The 22,809-nt window shown below is 39.7% G+C and overlaps 1 protein-coding gene across 1 annotated transcript in view; it reads left to right on the top strand.

Annotated features, from left to right (window-relative positions):
- Window positions 1-10,978: 10,978 nt before the first annotated feature.
- LOC140236171 (low-density lipoprotein receptor-related protein 6-like) overlaps window positions 10,979-22,809 on the top strand; it is a 77,623-nt gene continuing 65,792 nt past the window's right edge. The window contains exon 1 of the mRNA XM_072316138.1: window positions 10,979-11,105. Coding sequence (XP_072172239.1) covers window positions 11,051-11,105 — 55 coding nt within the window. The 5' untranslated portion in view covers window positions 10,979-11,050. The remainder of the gene's footprint in view (window positions 11,106-22,809) is intronic.

The raw sequence follows: 22,809 nt of genomic DNA, 5'->3' as shown, positions 1-22,809 counted from the left end.
TTGTGATAATTTAACATTTGTAAGGAAATGATAGGGAATAAGACAATTTCCAAGACATGGTATGAAATAAAACATTGATCATAAGACAAGACATTTTCTGTCAAATGTAGGTCTATTTTATACTTCATCAATCGGGGCCTACAAACCATGCATAACTAATGAAGACGTCGGGGATGGCGTACAGTTGTAGTTTTGGTATAGAATGGCCGGATTCAAGTTTTTGCGAGATTATAAACCGTTTGTATGAAATATTAAAGAGCATACTACTCCAAGAGGAATTAAAAAATCTATGTGATGGAAATTCGTTTTGAAATGGATGAGACATAAAAAACAACAACAAACAAACAAAATAAAATATAGTGGTCCTATAAGAAAAGACGGGTCCCACCGTTCATTAGGACCACTTTGTTTTGGGATATTATTATTATTATTATTATTATTATTATTATTTTTTTTTTTTTACTCCAGTAAACATTTGAGTCCTCTTAGAATTGTGGCCCTATGCTCTTTAATATTTCTTATAGGCCTAGGTGGTTTCTAATCATCTTGCCATGAGTTAAAACCTGAATCCCCATCTCAACCAAAATTACACTCCGGATATTTTATCTAAATTCTGAAAGATGTATATACAATATTGATCAAATATTTGGGAACATCCCACGAGACCAACACCCACGAGTCATACGGCCCACGAGACCGACACTGAAAATATGTCCATGAGTCATACAGCCCGCGAGTCTATACAGCCCATGAGTTCGATACTAGGCAAATAAAGTCCGTGAGTTCGACACTACCCCCCAAAAAGGCTCATAAGATCAACACTAGGCAAAGAAGACTCATGAGACCGACAAATCGCAAACAAAGCCCACGAGACCGACACTACTAGTACTTTGATGCAAAAGAGGCTCACGCGACTGACACTAGGTATAAAGAAGGCCCACGAGACCGACAGGATGAACAGCGCCATCTTGATATGTCAACGATATACAACTTAGTGTATTAATGTCATAAGAGGGGAAAGGGGGAAATACTGGGCTTCAAGTTCAGGCCTTTCATAATGACATCGTGCTAATTTTAATAGGCTTCCCCCAATTCTAACTAGAAGATACATGGGCATGGAGTGTAAGATTTCCCCCCCCCCCTTTTCTTCATCGCTCCTGTCCTCCTACCCGACTGATGAAAACTGTTAAATATCACAGCAGTGCATCCTCGATTAACATGTGGCTTGTGTTTGTACCACAATATTATTCCCCTCAAAACGGTATTAAAAAAAGGAATAAATCGCTGTTTTCATAGATGCATCTCCTTTTTCTGAATCATAATACAGTGCGTATAAAAAAAAAGTAATCCAACTTTGGAGGGCTAACATTTCTTAATATGTCGGCTATGGAGAACACAATGTTAGTTGTGAGGAAAGAACTCTTCCTCTTTCCGTTCGTACCTTATCTGTTGACAAATCTCACGCAAGACTGAGCACATGAACCTTAAAGACAACAATGACAAATTGCACTTTTTCCAAGTTTTGAGTGTCACATGAAGGAACAAGGAATGTCTCACTGAATGGATGAGATCTGTCAATGGAAGTGGCCAAATAAACAGGCCAGCCTGCACGAATGTACGTTGTGTTTAGGTTTGTGTTCAGGGTTTCTTCTGACATTTTATGGTCCATAACCTGCAGAATGACTATCAGTCAATAACTTGGTCACTCCCACAAGGCCAACCCAAGAGTTCATTTTTTCTCTGCTCATATTCAACACATACCTCGTAATAGCGACAAACCATGTTTTGAATATGAAGGGACAAAATCGATAACGGGTTAATCTTTGTGGGAGTGACCAAGTTATCGGCAACGTGTCCGTGTTGAAGGTTATGGACCATAATAGGAGAAACCCTAAACACAAACCTGCAGTCACACAGGCTGGCCTTTTCATTTTGCCACTTTCATTGACAGATCTCATCCATCCAGTGAGAAGTTCATTGTTCCTTTGACATGTGACACTCAAACTTGGAAAAAGGGCAATTTGTCATTGCTGTCTTAAAAGTTCATGTGCTCAGTCATGCATGTCATTTGTTAACATAATTAGGTATCACTGGAAAGAGGAAGAGTTCCTCTTTCCTTACAACTACCATTGAGCTCAGCCCTCCAAAGTTGGATTACTTTTTTTTATACGCACTGTAAATGCCTTGATAGACGATTACTTTTTTCCTGTGAATTCACACTAAATCCACACCTTCGCTGATGACTATACGTCCTCTCCAGATCATTGCAAAGCAGGTGTACGCTACGACATTGACCATGGTATTTGTGATATATTTCCTTGTAAACTTCATTTCACAACTGGATGTTTTCCTAGTACAGCCGATCTGAATATGCATATATTTCACATCTTTTTATTTTTGTATTTTTGAGTGAATGTATGTTCTGCAGGAAGGGACAGAACGGCTTCGGGGGATAAATTCCTCTATCTTCTTAAAAAAAAAGGAATAAAAATCGACGACGAAGGTTTTAATTATAATTATAATATAATTTTTTTTTTCTTTCATAAAGAACTGAAACCAGCACACCCAAAATCATTGTATCGAGGCAATATTAAAGAATTTGATATTTATAGCAGTCATATTCTCTCCGAAGATCTCACTAGACTGTAGGGCCTAATAACCATGGCCATACACATACATCTTTTTTAAGGGGGGGGGGGGAGGGAGCAAGAATACCTAAAAAGGTCCTGGAGTTAATACAGAAAGAAAACACACGGTGCTTTTGCATTTAGGGGATTGAAGTGGAAAGATCTGGTGCACACATTCTTTGAATTTCATTAATTTTTGCACAAACACTCACACACAAATAGGCCTAAAGGTCTTGAAATTTTCAGGCGGTGAAGGAAACTGACGCGGTAACACCCTGGCAACTCCCCTTTCCCCTCACTCATTTCTTCCTTATGCCACTGTCGGGACACCCTTACAATCACGCACTCTTCATTGGTTTACAGATGGCGTTGTTTATACTGTAGGTCCGAGTGTATGGGCCTTCATTGCGTAGTGTCGATCTCGTGAGCCCCCCTTTTTTGCCAAGTGTCGAACTCATGGGCTGTATAACTCGTGGACCTACTTTACTTGATGTCGAACTCGTGGGCTTTGTTCACCTAGTGTCGAACTCGTGAGCGTTTTCACCTAGTGTCGAACTCGTGGGCTATAACCAGTGGGCTGTATGACTCGTGGGCTGTATATGGATGTCGGTCTCGTAACGTGCACCCAATCTGTCAAGGGAGGATCTCCAATAATCAATCTTATGTATGCAGTGTCCATTGGATTCTAAATTGTTTTTTAATCTACAGTCAAAGTGGCCACATAGCGGCCACCCAAGGAAGACGAAAAAAGTTGTCGTTATTATAGACAGGTGGCCGCTATAGACAGGTTATCCAACTTTGTGTGCATTGCTTACATATATATACATGCATCATCGTTGTGTCTTAAAATCTATATAAGTACTTACATGTACATGTGTTTTACTTATGCACACGTGTGTTTCAGGCATTGAACAATGCCGGTGTTCATGAAATTGCTGCACAGTATAGCCTGTGTACAGTAGTGAAGAAAACTTAACACTAATAATAGTGCATTATTATAACTAAATGAGTGATGAACGTTGCCCATGTATGACTGGCACGGCTACAAAGCAGAAAAACACGCTAAATTATCTACTCGGCTACGGCTCCATCGGGTCTGTGGTCGCTATAGACAGGATACCGCGGGAAACAAACTTGTGGCCGCTGGCCGCGTTAGACAGGGGGCCGCTATACACAGGGTCTTTAACAGGGCTTTTCTCTCGAGGGTATTTTTCAGTGGCCGCTATAGACAGGTGGCCGCTAAGGCAGGTTTGACTGTATATTTAAAGGGATGGCACAGTTTCGGTTGAGACGGGGCTTCAGGTTTCCAACGTTTTTAAATTTTGATGATGATTTTTTGAGAAAATGGAAACCTCTCATGAAACATGAAAGAGCATATAATTCTAAGAGGAATTCAAAACAAAGCAATCCTAGTAAAAAACTGGGACCCACCTTTTATTGGGATCGCTTTGCTTTACATGTATTATACTTTCTTTTTGTTTATCTTGGCCAATTCAAACCGATTTTCATCAAAGAAACTTTGAATTCCCCTACGAATCATAATTATGCTCTTTAACATTTCATAAAGTGGTTTCTGCGTATCTCGCAAAAACTATATATATAGAAGCTGACTTTTACTTGCGATTCAAACTGAATTCAGAAACTGAATAGCATTTAAAATTACTAAGAATGTCAAGCTGTCAAGATTCTGATATCACGATATCAAAGTGATACAACTTACTTGAATACGTTTCAGACAGCTAGTGTAATTTATGTAGGTGTATACAAAATTATCATATGCATTTGCCCACCATTTCTTCACATACAGTGCAGTTTCACACCTTCAAGTAAAGTTAATCAAGTTCGATTGGACTTTCAATAATCGAGTCAATTCAAACAGAATGGCAGAAGTTTCATCGAACGCTGAAGAAAAAAACTTTTAAGATTCACATGCTTTAACAGAACAGTAATTTCAGTCGCAACCATTGTTTGCAAATTAGACGAGGTGATGTCATTGCCTTAATACATGTACTTACAAATCTCATTTTCTATATAACATGAAATAATATTCATATAATAGGGGAGTTGGAAGGTGATGACATCAAATCTGATCAAATCTGCATTGTGTTTATATCACTCTTCTACGTTGTTACGTATAGTACATGAACAACATATATTGACTTTTCTTCTCTTTTTGAAGACTCGGATGATGGTGAAATAGCCTCACACGGTTTTCTATGCACCAATCTGACGATCTTCAAAAATATAGAATAGTTGCCGTTACATCTGAGATCAATTAAACATTTATAGGACTATCCTCTAGTGATCATAATGCATGGCCTATAATGTATTTAAACTATTTCAGAATGTTGGCCTGTTTGACACCGCATGATACGTACTATTAAAAAAAAAATGACATAACTTTTTATGACAACATTCCCCGGGATATTTTCCAAGAAGCGTATGATTATGTAACCCTGTATTTGTGAAATTATGTCACAAAGCAATTGTGACATCGTGCATTACTTCGCAGACGATAACAATATTGTGACGATTATGTTTACATGCTATGAATCTTTAACAAAAAAAAAAAACCCAAAAAACAAAAAACAAAAACAAAAACAAAAACCCAAAGACGTCCTGCTTCGTACGGTCACTGTAAAATCTATCTACAACATCACATCCAACACACGACTTCTATAATGATTATCATAGCCTCATTTTCCCTACAGGCCCCTATTCTTTTGTCTAAAGTTTTGATCCAAACTATAAAACAAATACACTCTGCCTAATTTCGTTTCAGTAGCTAAAACTATGATATGGGCTTCGGTGCCTCCAAGCGAGTACTATCCCATTCGGGGCTGCGGCTCATAGGGCCTATAAGGTCCTATACTATTTTGGAGTCATCTCTACAAATTATGTTGTATTTAGGTCCTACCTCATTTGAAAACTCCTCGCGGATTCTGATTGGCTGAAATCGCGGGCATAAACCCGTGCCGCAGCTTTATATTAGGCCTACATCTACTCAAACTGTCCCTATTATGTGCTAAGCGGCCCTCATTAGTACCCTAACTACCCTCTTCCCCCCCCCCCTTTATTTGTGAGTACGTGCAAGGTTGAACGCGGACGTGTGTAACTATAGCGCATGGCCGGCGGAACCGTGGGGGCCGTGGGGACTCGGGCCCCCACACTTTTTTTGCACCATACAAAGGAATACATAAGGTGTCATCACTTTGGGCCCCACACTTTTTTTAACCCGGAAGTACATAAGTGGCACTAAATAGAAATGCCAGTAGAGTATAAGGTTATGATTGTCAACTGAAGAAACCCGGGAATGGAAGGGGAGAGATGAGGTAAGAACCTTTTTTTTTTCTCTTGTTAGCTCATGAAACCCGGAAGTGGCCCCCACACTTTTGAAAACGCTCCGCCGGTCCTGTAGCATTCTGTAAACGCCTGGCTTTCAAAGCGCGAGAGGTGATCCTTGGGCTTTGTGCTACGCGATCGCGTAGTCGTGCCTGACTTCCACAGCGCTAGATGATAGGCCGTTGTATATTGTCCAATGCGATCTCTATGCAAACGTTTTAGAACAAGCCATCAGACCAGTTTAATGCTGGAGGTCAGTGGAGCCATAGCGCCTGCGTGAACTGGGTGTGCCTATAACGCGATCGCGAGCCAAGAGAGCCCAAGATGAATTAGGCCTCAATAATATTATTCAATTTAAAGAGAAAATCCACCTCAAAGGTATATAGATAATTGAATAATCCAAAAGAAAGAGAAAAATCCCCACAGAAAGTTTAAAAAAATGACAAAAATCGGATAAGAAAGAAGGAAGATATGACATTTCGAAATTTCACCGTTTTTTTTTTCGGAAAACATTTTCTTGAACAGTCCTTATGAATATTCAAATGAGCGAGTTGATGATGTCATGTCCTCACAATTTTTCATGGTTGTCATAATATGAAATTCTGAAAAATTGCTATTTTCAGCTATTAGTGTATAGGCCTACATGTAATTATATTCCCATACCAAAATAATCTTATATCATCACCAGAATAACATTTCTTCTTTTTGATTTCGGGTGCATAGTTAAAAGCAGGTTTTATATTTATAAGCCTATTTATACAACTGAAATATGAGATTTTTGTCATGTATATGAATGAATAAGATTAATGAGAGCATGACATCATCAACCTGCTGATTTGAATATTCACAACGACAGGTCAAGAAGTGATTTTCGAAAAATTTTGAAATTTCAGTTCCATTCAATTCAATTCAAATGAGATTTTGGAATGTCAGAATTTAAGAATATCAAAACTTCGTTATTTTTCATAATTCTTTCCGATTTTGATCATTTTTACGCTGTCTACATGGATTTTTATCTTGCTTATGAAATTGATATAATTATGGAGTTGAATTTCTTCTTCAAAGGGGAATGAAACCCACCGGCGCTGATTGAGTGAATGCAGCAATATCAGTTGAACACATCAGCGAAGTTTGAGGAAACTTGGACGATCCGCATGTTCAAAAGTTATGAACTTTGAAATTGTTGGTGCAGTTATTGTCTCTTACATAAAGTGTTTGATGACAGGCAATAAACCGCTTTTGTCTGCGATTTAGGAGAATGAAAAGGGATAAAATATAATGACAGTCTAAACAAACAAATGAAACTCAGTACAGTGCCATTAGAAATTGTAATGGTTAGTCTTTCCTAAGCGCATATTGAGGTATAATACATCGTTGTTATGCGCTACTGAGTATAATAAGCGTTGTTAACTATGTATTCTTCTTCTTCCTTTTGATGTTATTATTATTATTATTACTTTCATAATAATTTTTATTATTACTATTACTATTTTGACATAACGATCACCCTTGGAAGAAAAGGGAAGATGATTAGGCCTAGCTTACTTGTAAAGAGGCAAGATTATCACATAGAAGTATGACCCGAACAACAATTATTTATATGACTTTGTATTCAATCAAGGGATGTCTCGTGTGTGTGACCATGTTACGGCACATTTTGGTAAATTACCAAAATGTGCAGTTACCAAAATGTGCAGTTACCAAAATGTGCGATAACTATGTTACGACACATTTTGGTAATTCATGTTACGACACATTTTGGTAACTGCACATTTTGGTAAATTTACCAAATATTAATGCAGGACATTTACTGCACATTTTGGTAACTTTCTGCTCATCCACAATCATCACAAAAACAATGTTGGTTTTTGTCCCCACCGAATGAGTTCGGCAGCCTAAAGGACGTGTCACACCTTTCCGGGCAAGCTACGCGGGCTTGTTGCGAGTAAGATTTTCCCTGCACGCAGGAAAATTATCTCGCCCTTACTTGCCCGGAGTTGCGCACGCAAGTCCGATTTACCCGCAGCCAAATTTTGAGCAGCACCTCGCAGGCAACTCCCACTCAGGTACTTCGGCAGTCCCCGTATGCGGTCAGTGCGGCCAAGATAATGACATTCTGTCATATCTGTTGGACTTCTACCACTCCATCAGATGAATTTCTGAGTTGTCAGCCCCCACGTGCCTGGCACGCAGGTCACACAGAATACCCGCAAGAAGAACATAAGTAGCGCGCATCCAACAAATAAGACACACATGCACAACTCGCGCAAATCCTTGTCCGCCCTCAGAAATTGTCCGGTATGCTGGAAAACCCTCACACGCAACAAGCCCGCATAACTTGCCCGGAAAGGTGTGACAAGGCCTTAACATGGTTACGGGTAAAAAGGATTTGCGTGCGCACCTCCGGGCGACTACGGGTGAGATACGTGCTAGGTACTGTTACGTGCAGGTCATCTGCGGGGACCTTTGTGTAGTAAAAATTGTTCTTCGCAAGTCGCACGCAAGGCTTGCCCGGAAAGATGTGACACCTTTCCGGGCAAGCTACGCGGGCTTGTTACCGAGTAAGGATCTTTTTTTTTTTTTCAGCACGCAGGAAAATTTTCTGCGGGCGGACAAGAATGTTTACGAGTTTCGCATTTGTGTCTTATTTGCTAGACGCGTGCTACTTACCTTCTACTTGCGTGTATTCCGTTTGACGTGAGAACTTTGAAACCGATCCGGTTTCTGTTACGAGCGACTTACGGGTACTGCGAAGTACCTGCGTTGGAGTTGTCTGCAAGGTGCTGCCGGTAAGGGTCTCCTACTGGCGTTCTGCGTGTACCCCCGCAACTCACTTGGAACATCATATATAATATATTTTGAACATGCTCAAGGCCTTGTCATACCGTGTCTGGGGAAGTTTGACTTGCGGGGAAGAAAATTTGCTACCCGGAGCTCTCCGCAGTTGGTCCGCACCTGACAGTACCTAGCGCGTATCTCGCCTGTATTTGCCCGGAGGTGCGCACGCAAGTCCGATTTACCCGCAGCCAAGTTTACAGCATGACCGAAACATTTTCCGGGTGAGTCGTGGGAAATGCCCGCAGAGGTACACGCAGTTCACAACGCTAGTAGGAGGCCCTTAGCTGCAGCACCTCGCAGGCAACTCCCACGCATGATTCGCAGTCCCCGTGTACTATAAATGCGGCCAAATTAATGACATTCTGTGGTACTTCTGCCATTCCTTCAGAGGAATTCCTTCACTGAGTTGTCAGCCCCACGCACCTGGCACGCAGGTCACACAGTATACCCGCACAAAAAGCAATCGCAATAGCTTACTCGAGCCTTCAGCTCGGGTGAGCTAAATACATGTATTAGTGTCTTGCCTGCCTTTACTGCTGCAGCAGGACCATATCATAAATCTCAAGCCCATCCATGGGGTTTTAGTTCAGTTACCAAAATGTGCAGGCAAATACACTTTTAACTGCACATTTTGGTAACAGTTGATCCCGTCAGGTATAGGTGCACTATCGGCACATTTTGGTGAATTACCAAAATGTGCAGTTACCAAAATGTGCCGTCACATAGTGACGGCACATTTTGGTAACTTGCACATTTTGGTAATGTGGCGATTTACCAAAATGTGCCATAACAGACCCTATTAAAATTGGCAAGCAGAATGTTTGCGGGAAATTCTAGATATGACGTACCTCACGCGGTTAACATATCAACACAAAGCTGTTATTTCTATCATTAGGAATAGGTTTTTTGCTTCCCGCGGCTTATATATACTGTATCATTTGAAGCTGCGCTGATCATTTACACTGTGTTGTGTTATCAGCACTAAATCCACTTATGGTATGGGTATAGGCCTATTTTGCCATGGCCTAGTAATATGTCGTCATTGCATTCTTACAACAATTATGATTATATGTTCAGTTTAAACCTTTAAAATTGTAGCAAAGGTACACTTATCATGCTTTCATTCAGTTACTAACACATACCAATGATACATGTACCATGTAGCCCCCTCTATCACAGAACAAAGGGGTTTACTCTGTGCGTGATCCAGGGTATCTGTTTTATTTGGCTACTTTTGATAAAGTGTGCCCTATCCCTCCTAACTATTCCCGGTGTGCAGTATACAGACCCTCTTTTTATACACATTGCCAAGGCCAGATATTCGAACAATACGTGAGGATTTCCACTTTTCCCCTTAAAAAATCTCTTCCGCTGCGTTTGATGCGATAAGAACGATTGATTCATTGCTCCAGGATCAAAACGTCTTTTGTTGACAAAAGTCCTGAGAATGCAGTCAAATGTGTTTATATGTCACCGTCTCGCAGACAGCAGTTCTCTCACATTTCATTTAAAATTTGCCACCCGAACAGTTCAACGATATTCACCAAGAAGGCACCGTGTTTAGTCGCCTTGGAAAAACAAACAAGCCAATCCTGTATTCTTTCCGCTTGACCAAATTTCTTTCCTTCGTTGTTGTTGTTATTGGCTTTTCATCTTGCATGGTATTTAGGATCGTGAGAGATTAACAAAAGATTCGTCTGTCAATCATGTTTTGGAAAAGGGTCCCTCAATCTTTAATTGACACATGGACTTTAACACCCTGTGCCAGTAGTGTATGTGCGACAAAAAAAGATAAACCCTACTTGGTGCCGAAGGAAATGTTCCTCTAAATCAAAGACAACGTGTTGCTTGTGTACTTTATACTATTTATAATTCGTTGAGTTTTAGAAGCTTTGCCTCGAATGGTGATTTATTGACAGAGGTCACTCGATATTCACTAAACATAAAAACTTCGTCTCGAGATTGCGATAGACGGCGCACATTTTTAACACTGCAAGGCGTATTGATACGCTGTGTTCCGCTGAAAGTAGTTCGGCCTGGTATGGTGACCCAGAGTTCATTTGTTGTGTGATAGCATTGATATGTGCGAAAGATTCGTGTACCCGGGCAAGTGCGTGAGGAGGTGCCCTCTGTATTGGAAATACCGTCTAAATCGCTGGATTTTTGTACTCTGAAAATCATAAGGCTGTGGAAGAGTGCAACAACCATGATGTGTTCGAGGTGATATTCAGCGATTGGCAGAAATGGGCTGCCTCGAAATTATTGTGGGAATTTTCGGCCTCTTGGCGTTTGTACGCGGTAAGTAGTGTCTCCTCGACTAGGATAGTGGCGATACAACCCTGCGGTAGTGAGTGGCGAGCGTTCCCAAGTGTATGTACTGTACGTAAAGCTAGCAGTGCATTCAATCACTGTGCGTATAGCAGTATGTATCGCGATGCTTTGTATCGTGTTTGGTGTACGGCGGTTATGACCCTTGTCCGAGTGTGGCTATCCATGAGCCACAACTTGTGCCAAATTTGACTCGATTTCCCTCCTGCATGATAAAGAATTGATCAGAGTGGGAATCTTTTAGTTACACTAGACACATCTTTGAATATTGAAATGTACTAGTTAAAATTCTGAGTCGACTAGATGTGATAAATACGTGACATATACAGGTCTAACCTTACGTGTTTTGGTATGGTTTCTTCCGTGGTCAAGCGGGCGAGCTGCCGGTGGAGACACCATTCAGACCGTGTATGGCTGCGTATGTAATACTAAAGGTGTATGTTGTTGTAAGAGGCCAGTCAGTGAGACCTATCTTCGCGGCATCAAGCGCACTGGCTTCATATCACTGGGCAAGGGGCACAGCATGCACTTGCAGAGTTTTGGCACTTCCCGGGCTCAATACCGAGCTGATCGTCACAATTCCTATATATTGCAGGGACCATTAGACACTAGGTTCTCATGATGATCTGTCAAGTGGTTTTCTTATCATGTTCAGCAAATTGAAAGTAAGAATAAAAGATCTTTGTAAAAAAAGAAAAGAAAAAGGAAGATATAAATTTAGAGGTCTAGCTCTCAATAGTCATAGTAAGGCCTACATGATGTAGGGTAATCTAGTCTAACATTAGAACTAGAAGTAGATCACCTAGATAACCTTTGTAGGTATTAAAAAAAATGCTGTGGCATCTGAATCAAAATGAGCTGAGTGGATACATTTATGCACTTATGTAGGCCCCTATGTTGTTTTTTTTGTGGGGGGGGGGGATATAAAGTGCACTAACTTGTAAGTTGTAGATACCTCTAGTCTTTATTTCCCTTTCTGGCTTTATTGGTGCTGTTCACTCAAAGCCTACTGCTGTATACTAGTAGTAGTAGCAGTCGGCTATCTGTCTTGGATCTCCTCTCCTGTGGAAGTTCATATCAGTGTACATTTGTGTACAAATACACATGTACTGTACGAGCTGAAATTTTCGTGGTGGTTTTATTTTCGCGAATTTCGCAAATCGCCTTTGAACCGCGAAAATAACAACGTGCGAACAGATAAGCATAGTTATAGTTAGACCTGGCAACCGCGAAATTAACACGTGAAAATGTTCTCCTAGGAGCAATTCGCGAAAATATCTGTACGCGAAAATTTCAGCTCGTACAGTAATACACAGGTGAGAGTGCATTTAGTGGAGATGCAGCGCACTCGAGGGTATTTACAAACATTTTGTGAAACGTGCACAAGGCGAAGCTGAGTGCATGTTGCACTACATTGTAAATACCCAAGAGTGAGCTGCACCTCCACTATCGTCACAAACTTAAACCTGTGTATTATTTGATTTATAAAATGGGTTGAAAATTAACGGCAAGATGTCCAAAGATGTTCGTTCGATCCAAACATAAATGCACAAGTTCTGAAAATCTGAGCTCTTCCTTTAAAGATGCATAGTCCCGGTAGTGTAGAAGGCGCCATTGATGATACTGCCGATCACCGTTAGCGTTGATACAAAGATTGCCGAAGTTGAGCTGTCATCAAGAGTAAAGCGCGTAGGTGTTGCTACCGAGTAACGTTGCCTTTGTTGTCTTCTCTGCGCATCACGCAGTCTGTAGTAATGCCAGGGTGCGTGCATATGTGTTTCTTATCATGACATCACAAAAGAAGTTTGCTAAAGCTGTCATCCCCTCAGCTGAATGATCATGAGCCGAACTGTGATCGGACTCGGGGAAGTGGGCCACAGCGTAAGCGCTAAAGAGGAGTCGATAGCGTAGGTCTCTATAGGAAACTTGTGCCTTGCGCCCGCATCTGCATTTGACTAAACCACTGGCACCATGTACCTTTAAAAAGACACTTCTATTTTCATACAATTGACGCACAGATGAAAGATACATATACAATGTGCAAAAAACAAACCCCCTCGAAATGCTATCACACACAGCCGTATTATACAAGATACTATATTGGTACTCAACTTTTAATCAAGATGTGTCGCTCGTTTTCCTCTGTATTGTGAACTGGTGGTGTAATTACCGTATACATGTAAAATTGCTAAAACTAGTGTACATGTACCTTAGATACATTTAAATATCAAACATCCAGATACAATATTGTATCTGTAAGGTACTCCTATGGAATATCTGTACAATTGTACAAACATTTGTAGGAAAAGTGGTCTCTCTGAGTTACACTTGGGATATTAATGTAGGCCTGAGTAGCAAAACCAGAGGGACTGGATTTTTCTGTGTAGTAACGACTTGTTGAAAAACATGAGATGACTAAAATGTACATGTACACTACAGTGTATAAAATTTCAGGTTTCATTTTCAAAACTTTGTTCGAAGGACTCACTTTCCTTTTGATATTGTCATTCCTTGTTGCTACAACTGTATGGTATACCACTTTATATTTTGTATCTACTACATAAAAGTACATCCTGTTTTGATAAATAAAACGAACTCTTGGTTTACATGGTCTTACAATGTACTAGTGTACAATGTATACATTGTACATAGGGAGCCTACAGTTTATCAAAACACATCAAGAAATGCACCAATGCAAAATTTGCCAATTCTAAATATTGATTGCATACATTTCCTTGCCCTCAAACAGTAATAGCTTTTTACAGTCCAAAGTATGGGTTTGAGATAGATCTGCATACATTGTACTATCTATACAGCTATATGTACTGTACATTATTGCTGCTACAGAAAGCAATGACAGGTTTCTATTGCAGTTTGAAACTACTGCACCATGATACCGTGTACATCTGCTTTGGTACAACACCCAAAAAGAATGTAGCCATCCAATTGGTCAATTGCCCATCACGTGACATGCAATTAAAAGTACCATCGCACGCTCTCTGGATATCGCACAGCTGACGTCACCAATTCCATGATTGACTCGGAAGTTTTTGTTCCATTGCACGACTCTGATGTCACAATAAACAAACCTTTGCCATGTGCACTCAACAAATACAAATGTGCTTTACACATGTATATTTTATCACTCATTTCTATAAACGACTTCAATCGGTTTTGCGTACATAAGTTCATGACTAGCTGACTTTGACTGTGCTACTCATTCACCTTTCATGGCAAATGATCGCCATTTCTGTGCTAAATTCAAGAATCTGTGTGGACCACATCTGTTGACGTCTGAGGTGTAGTATTAAAATAGTGTATGGTCTTTCCTTGTGCAATGGAACAAGATTTCGCACTCAGTGAAAGATGAGGCGCACTAGACAACTGTGCTTTGCCTTTTGGAATAGTGCGCCTCTATCTTTCACCTCGTGTGAAATCTTGTACCATCACACTCGTTACCATTCACTCTTTGTTTAGAAAAGTGTGTAGCAACCATGCTATCAGTAAAAGTGAAACTTAAAGTGTAGTGAGTCCAAATGTCTGCAGGATGAGAATATTGGCAGTCTGCTTTCCCTGTGATGTTTCATGAAGATGAGAACTGCAATTTGTACAATAATGTGTCCAATGTATGTGGAGAAATTACAAGATTCAGATTTCAGATTCAGATCGTTTATTGTCATGCACTACGGCATAAAAATCTTTGCAACAGTCTCCATTAAAAATTTCACATGTAAAGGAAAATTTTCATATAAAAAGGAAAATAAAATACAACTAAATATCTACAGTTGTATGACTTGTGAAATATTTACTACTGGAAATACTTGTGTTCCAGGTTCTTTGTGAAAAAATAAAGTAGAGTGTGTGCACAGTGCACATACAGTGCACATGTGGTTACAACAGATATCACTGTTGAATGTAGAAATCTGAAATGTGAAATTTGCATGACTTTTTTATTCTACATTGTATGTGTGATTGTATAAATTTTCTACCACATTGCTACATCTGATTTAAATGTAAGTATGAGTCTAACTACAAACTTGTGTTCATGCTGCTACAACTACAATGCTCTGAAGGAGGGAACGAATACTGGCCACTGGTGCAGTAAATTTTCGGATTTTATAACTCAAAATAAGTTAACTTTTGTGTACAGATGTTCGTGTGGGACTTAATGTACAGCTGTAAACTCTTGTGGGACTCATTCATCCTTGAAGTTAACCAACTACAAGTTATCTTCATGATGATTGGGCTTACAGTGTAGGATAAACTGAACATGTAAAGTACTACAACGTTTTGTACATTTATGGTGTAGTTAGGCCCCTAGAATGTGTATGAAATTAACAAAATATGTTCTTGGTATTGTTAGTAAAGATATGAGTCTCTTCTCCTATTAGCCCCTCAACTTCAAGCAAGAGAAAGTGACATCTCAGGTTGGGAAAAGTTTGACTACAGGTACTCTACAGTAATATTGGTTATGGATTTGGTTATTGATGAAATAACACATCAAGATTCAAGCGAACGATTACAATAATATGCAGTACATACATACATCTACTGTATAGCTTGTTTGGAAGGGAAACTGAATCTGTATTCTCAGGGCACACAGCAGCGGTATGTCATTGTACATGTATTAAAGCCTCTTGTGCATGGTAATCACAGGGGAAACATTTCTTGTTTGCTGATACCCATTCCAACTATTTCCAAGTAAAGGGGCAATACAGTGTACACTGCACACACAGTGAACAGAGGACTGAATAATCTGAATGATCGTACATGTTCGGATTTTGTGTATGTGAGCTGCACCACACATGTTGTGTACACATGTACTTGTCCATGTGCAATGAAATCAAGTGCACCACAAACTCCTGGTCAGAATTCACATAGATTTTGTGTTTTCTCACCAACTTGTCTCATTCCTTATGGTAATCCATACAAATGTACAGTTGTACGTCATAGGCAGAATGAATATGAACCCTTCTCCTGAACGTGCCTGCTGTATACATTATTCAGCTCATCTTATACTATAAAAAGACACAAAGTGAAAGAGTCGCATCGCAGCAGTTGTACAGAATACAATCATACATGTTTGACATGTACGCACAATTGTACACACTGTGTACACTTGTAAAAATGTACACACTATTAAAGACGAAGTGTAGGGCCTACTGTGCATACCGTACATGTACTGTTCAGCTAGAGTGTGGTAAAATAGCAGGCTCATTTGTAAAGTGCTGTATGTGTGTCGTTGTACACCAACAGGCAAACTGAAAATGATTCATTTCATTCTTGAACAATGCAGGCACGCTTGCAAGTCACTGTGTGACAGCAGTTAACAAAAATTTCTGGTTTAGCCCAATTTATAAGGCCTCAGGATTATCTCCAAAGTTGGTGAGAAATTTGCTGCATGTGAAGTGTATTGCCCTTGCTAATACGAGTAGTCTGACCAGGTATCAGCAAACAGGAAATGTTTCCTGTTTGATTATCATTCCTGTTTGATTATCATGCACGAGAGCCTTTAAGAGCTGGAGCTGCTATTGTTGGATATTTTCCTTTGCACGAACAATTAAGTGTTATTGTGAAAATTAAGTAAGATGGCTGTAACCAGTGGCTGTACTTATATTACTGTATAAGATGCATCTCTATAATGTAAAAAAAAAATGCAGTAAAGTTTGGAGAAGTTACATTTGTACATGTATGACAGAAACCATCGTATTTTGCCTTAAAAAAAGGACTTCTTTGTACAAGTGTTCAAATAAGGGTGGAGGATGACAGAAGTTTGTTTCTTTTAATCCTCAGTTGGCAGTATTGAGATACAGTGTAGGGCCCACCGGGTGCATGGCACTGTGCTACCTTTATGGCCCTGTGCATTAAATGCCATAATATTTCCCAAGGATTTGAATGGTCTGCATAAAATGATTATGATTCCATAAACTTAACTGCTCAGGAACTCTGGGCTTGAACCCAACTGACCTGCCTGGTCGTAAAATTTGGGTGATTGTCACCTCTGCAGTTGTTTATGACTCTCCGCCCTAGAACAGGTGTTAAAATATCATGAAATGTTTATATGAAAAAGAAAGAAAATCTTCTACATAGTCATAATCAGCCGGTCTAATTGTCTCCAGGAAAATACGGTAATCATTAACAGAAAAACCTCCCAAACAAACATGCAATCGATGTTCTGCATGTTCTGAATTAACCCTCTGCAACTGAGTGTTCATCAAGGGGCAAATCATAGTGTATTTGGTTTGACAGTTCTAAGTAAACTTCCATTTCCAATTTTCTATTTGTGTTTCACTCAACTTTATTCTTTTAATGCTTATGATCAGGAAAAAAAAAATCTCCTTTAAATCTTAATCAGTTAAAGTGTGAATTATAGAATTTGTAGCTCATACAAAGTCTTCAGAGACTACATGTACAACTGTAACTTCTTTTGTCTTAAATCTAAATGTATGCTGTAGGCCCTAGATACTTCATTCACTCTTCAGTTGTACATGCAAGTATACATTTTGTATGTTGATCTGTATCATTTTCCCTGTACTGTACGGTATGTATTCTGTTGATATCATCTTCGTGTCTGAGAAGACACTTATGGAATGATGATGGTAAACACAAAATCTGGAAAGGATTCTTGGTCCATGAGCAATGTGTAAAATAACATTACCATGAGAGCTAAGGCTACAGAGTAGTGCCCATACCTGTTTGCACATTATTATTTATGCCAGGTGCTCTTGCTTGAGTCCAGGGAGATTCTACACATTTGATTTATGGTTTTGTTTATCAGTGTGCTTGAGTGTGGTCCTGATAATTTTCAGATGTTGCATTCTGACTTTTTGGCCATTTTATGATGTTGGTATTGCTGTAAAATTTTCATTTGAAGAATTAAATGTGTAGTATGATATTTCAAACAATAGTAAGCCTGTTTATTTATAAAGGACAAGTTCATATTATTACAATTGTATGTGTGAATTGAATGAATGCAGCAATAACAGAACACATCAGTGAAAATTTGAGGAAACTTGGACAATCAGTTCAAAAGTTACAAATCTTTGAAGTTTCAGTGCTGCCATTGCTGGATGAGAAGACAACTACAGTTTGTGATGTTAGATTGTATATATATATGCGTAGAATGATACTTATAAAGAAAAAAAAAATCATCATATACAGTGTACACTGTATTCATTTTTCTCGCATAATTAAAGAGCACTTAATTTGGCTCTTTCAGAAGGCAGAGGGAATAATATCAACCTTAACATACATGTAGTCCTACACCTTGTACATGTCAGTGGCATATCCAGGGAATGTGTATTTTTTCAAAATGGAAATTTTGTGGAATTCTTGTTATATTTTCTTTATATTGTTCTACACTGTATGCATGTGACATCACAAACTGTAGTAGTCTTCTTATCCAGCAGTGACTGCACAGAAAAATTTAAAATTCATAACTTTTGAATGGACTGTTTGATGTTCCTTAAGCTTTCTGCTGATATAACTGCATTTGCTCAATCAACATTAAAATACAGCTGTAAACTTGTCCTAGGGGGATTACATGTACAAATCATACCCATGTGCAAAACTGTCTGCAAGTATAAATGAAAGACTGCTCCACAGTTACATTTTGTGCTTTCTCTTTCCTTTTTATGAACCGCAACAAGACAAAGATGGCTTGCTTCCTCTTGCTGTGTTGATTGACTTGAGTTTAACAAATGTTGTAAGCATACACTTGTACATCGTAATTTTCCAATTGCATGATGAGGAGATCCATGGAAGAATGCAGTCCTCCCCAAACGTCAGTATCAGAGTCAAAAGCTCACGTTTACTCCTGTGTGTGTGATATGATCTATACTTCTGTATTACAGTAGTCCTGTACATTAGTTCAGTTTACACTGTAAATTCTAGGAACAGGTACATGCACATGTATGTAGCCTAATATCTAACATCCCATCCAGTCTACTTTGCATACTTGTGTACAATGTAGCAACAACTGTATTTCAACATTCATGTGTTAAACAGTGTTTTTTTTTTTTTTTTTTTTTTTTTTTTTTTTTTAAACAGAGGTCAGCAATTTAGAAGTACATCTGTATTATTGTGGAAACGGAGTATGGGATACAATGAAACAATTATGATGTAACAGATGTGCATGTTAGTTTTGTTTAATAGTAACCTCAGGGAAAGTCAGGTAGATGGTTATCCAGTATTACTGATGTCATGATTGTAAATTTTAAAAGACAAGCATCTTGAAGTACATGTGCCACCTCCCATATTTAGTACCTTATTGTTCAGGAAAGCATCCTCCTTTTGCCTTCCCCTACATGTATGGTGCACTTTGTGATATGCTTCACAGTGAAAATAATGAAATTTATAAATGCTCCATTATTTTGACTGCTAACATTGGGGCCTGCATTTTGTAAGTGGCTGAATGAAAGGTTTCCCTGGATTCGTCCTGTCCCAATATGCCAGTAGGCCTGCAAACCATTTCTCCATAAAACTCTCGGCTCATGCTCATTTCCCAATTGTAGTTTCCCTCGCCTCTCACATTTCCCATTTCATTTTAGCCAGTCTTGTTTTATCCAATCCACTACCCTGTCGTCTCCTGCAAATCTAGACATGAGGTAAACTTTTTTTCCTTTTTTTCTTGTGTGTTTTGTATGCACATGGGGGGGGGGGGGAGGGGAGGATGGTTGAAAAGAGATATGGTATGACAACATATAAATAGACAAACAACAACCTAATTTTTTTTGTGCTGCTCATTATTCTGATGATACATGTACAAGGTGCATTACGCCAGCGTAAATGCGATATAATGGCTTATCCTGATGTATAGTGCATCATACCCTCATCTCTCCATTGTTGCGGATGATATTGCAGATTCTTCAGGTTGTGTATGTGCTTCTGCCTTGTGGACAAGCATCCCTTCTGTTTTTCCCCTTTCTGTATGTCTGCCCATCATCTTTTCCCCTCTCTGTCACTGTTTCTCTTTAGTGGCTTTTTTTCCTCTCTTGCCATCACACTCTCTTTCTCTCTGTCTCTGTCTTTCTCCTTCCTTCTCTTCACTCTCTCTTTTCTTGCCAATGTCATCTTTGTCTACGCACCTCCCTCATATTTTCCTTCTCCCCATTTCTCTCTCCGTCTCTCAGCCTGGCTCCACTTGTCTCTCCTGCCGATCTCCTCGACACATGTAATGCCGGGATAAATCATTTTTTAGATTGATCACGCACGATGGCGTACATGTGTATGATGTGTGTCTAGTACACAAACACACATGGCAAACCAGAGGTTCAATGCACTGTAGGAGTGGTAGATGAGGCAATATTTTGAGAATGACAGGCAGATGACTAAAAAGAGGGGGTAGAGGGATATTATTTTCTATTATCATTCTTGTGCTACTTTTACATGTACACGCTGGTACATCGTATACATTATATGAACATGCAGAATATGATATCATTGCATAGCTTGTGTGCGAGTAAGCCTTGTGACTTTTCATTAATTTGAGAGTGTGTTTTGCTATTTTTTCCCCTGCAATTGCTCAAAATTCTGCAATATCAAGGTCTGTATCGCGTTGAAGGGGTGGTACAGAATTTGTAAGTGCATGAGTAGAGGCTGACGATGCTTAGTATGACCACCTGCACTACATCGTATGTTTTACTGCGTATTAAATGGCGAATGTTTAGACTGTGCAATGGGCATAATCTATCTGTCGTTGGTTAGAAAATAACCTTTCTGGTAAGGAAATTAAATCCCCATTGTTATTTCTAAGGATTTACCTATTATTTTTAGACATTGATGAGGGACGAAGGAAGTTTTTCAGCCAGAACTTGTCCTGATAAAGTAGTTACAGGTTCTTATAAAGCAGTCTGTGGTTCCAATTAAGCGGTGGAAATAACACATGAAAAATATTTTACATCAAGGTTTGATTCGCTTCAGTGGGGTTCCTGCTAAAGTGGTTCCACATCTTGATTGTGTGTGCATTGTCATTGATTTTGATTGCATCAAACAATGGGCAAAAGCCTCAAAGATTAAAATGTGGCAGCAGGTTTGCATACTGGGTATTAGAAAAGTTCATATTGTCCTAAAAGATAGATTCTTTGTCTTTTGTGATGTACATGTATGTGGGCATTGTTATAAATCATACCCACAGACAGAGGAGACTCCTTGCTTGGTCCTCACACGTGTGCATTTTAATGTATGTAATGAGAAACTCACACTCAAGGAGGTATGACGGGCACTTTCAATAAAACTTGTTATCAGTGACAACTGCCACATTTCTGTGACAAATATGCTCTCAGCCAATCAGATGCAAGGATTTCAGTAGCTTGTCACATCTATATGACAACTTGTCACTGATGACAAGTTTTATGAAACGGGGCCCGGGCTGCATTTATCAACTCACTTCTGGCGCAGAATTATGGCAACTTCCATTAAAGTACAAGTTCACCTTCATTAACATAAGGATTGAGAGAATGTAGCAATATTAGTGGAACACATCATATAAAGAGAGTTTCACAAAATTTCATCTTTTGAAAAAAGTACACATTCCCTTGACTCGTTACTGACATATGTTATGGGTAATATTATTCCCATTGCCTTTAGAAAGAGGCAAGTCAAGTGCTCTTTTATTATGCGAAAAAAGTGAAAATATGTTGAATTTTCTTTACATTTTCTTTATACTGTTGTACTCATATGACATCACGAGCCTTAGTAGGCTCCTCATCCAGCGGTTCCAACACAAACATTTTAAAAATTCGTAACATTTGCATCGATTGTCCAATTTTCCTCAAACTTTCACTGATGTGTTCTACTAATAATGCTGCATTCTCTCAATCCTTATGTTTATGATGGTGAACTTGACCCCGTTTACAGTGCGAGGCTCGGCCGTGGCCGAGCCGCGGCCGAGTCCAGCCCCGCTTCAGTGTAAACGCGCAAAAGGCCAAATGCGAGGCCAAAATTGGCCTCGCATTTGGCCTCGCTCTGGAGGTGGTCTCGGCCGCGGCCGAGCCCTGCCTCTTCTTGGTGTAAACGCAAACTGGGCCAAATGCGCGGCCAATTGCACGGCCAATTTTAGTCTGGCTTCCAAACCCTCTGCCTGTATCTTTCGCTATTCAGGATATTAACCCCCTCAACGTCGAAAGCTAGTATAGTTTAAGGTGGTTTTGTCCTGCAAAGGATCTTTTTTCCTTCGGCAAAGGCCTTTGCCAGAACGGCGACTTCGTCGCCACGGAATTCATTTGGCAAAGGGTCTGAAAACCAGACAATACCAAATTGCGTTTGTTTACAAGCAGAGCGCCACTACGACAAAATATTGAAAGGTTTGAATCAAAAGCGCGGCCGAGCCCAGCAGTGTAAACGGACAAAATTGTGAGGCTCGGCCGCGCAATTGAGGCCGGACTCGGCCACGGCCGAGCCGCGGCCGAGCCCGGCCCCGCACTGTAAACGGGGTCCTTGTCCTTTAAAATTCCTGTCTGCTATAGATCAAACTTTGTATGAAATATACATGTACAATGGTACAAGTACAAATTGTACATGTGACTTTAGGATCCTTTTGTTGTAGCAGGTCACAAATATTAACCAACAGCATTGCAGTTGGACAGCTCTGAGAACATATCTGATTATCGTTGCTGCACGTACATGTACACATTGTACTTTAGGTACGTAATGTTTTATATTGCACATGATCATC

Source organism: Diadema setosum, chromosome 12 (assembly GCF_964275005.1).
Source record: "Diadema setosum chromosome 12, eeDiaSeto1, whole genome shotgun sequence".
Classification (NCBI taxonomy): domain Eukaryota; kingdom Metazoa; phylum Echinodermata; class Echinoidea; order Diadematoida; family Diadematidae; genus Diadema; species Diadema setosum.
This window is presented reverse-complemented; position numbering and strand designations above follow the sequence as displayed.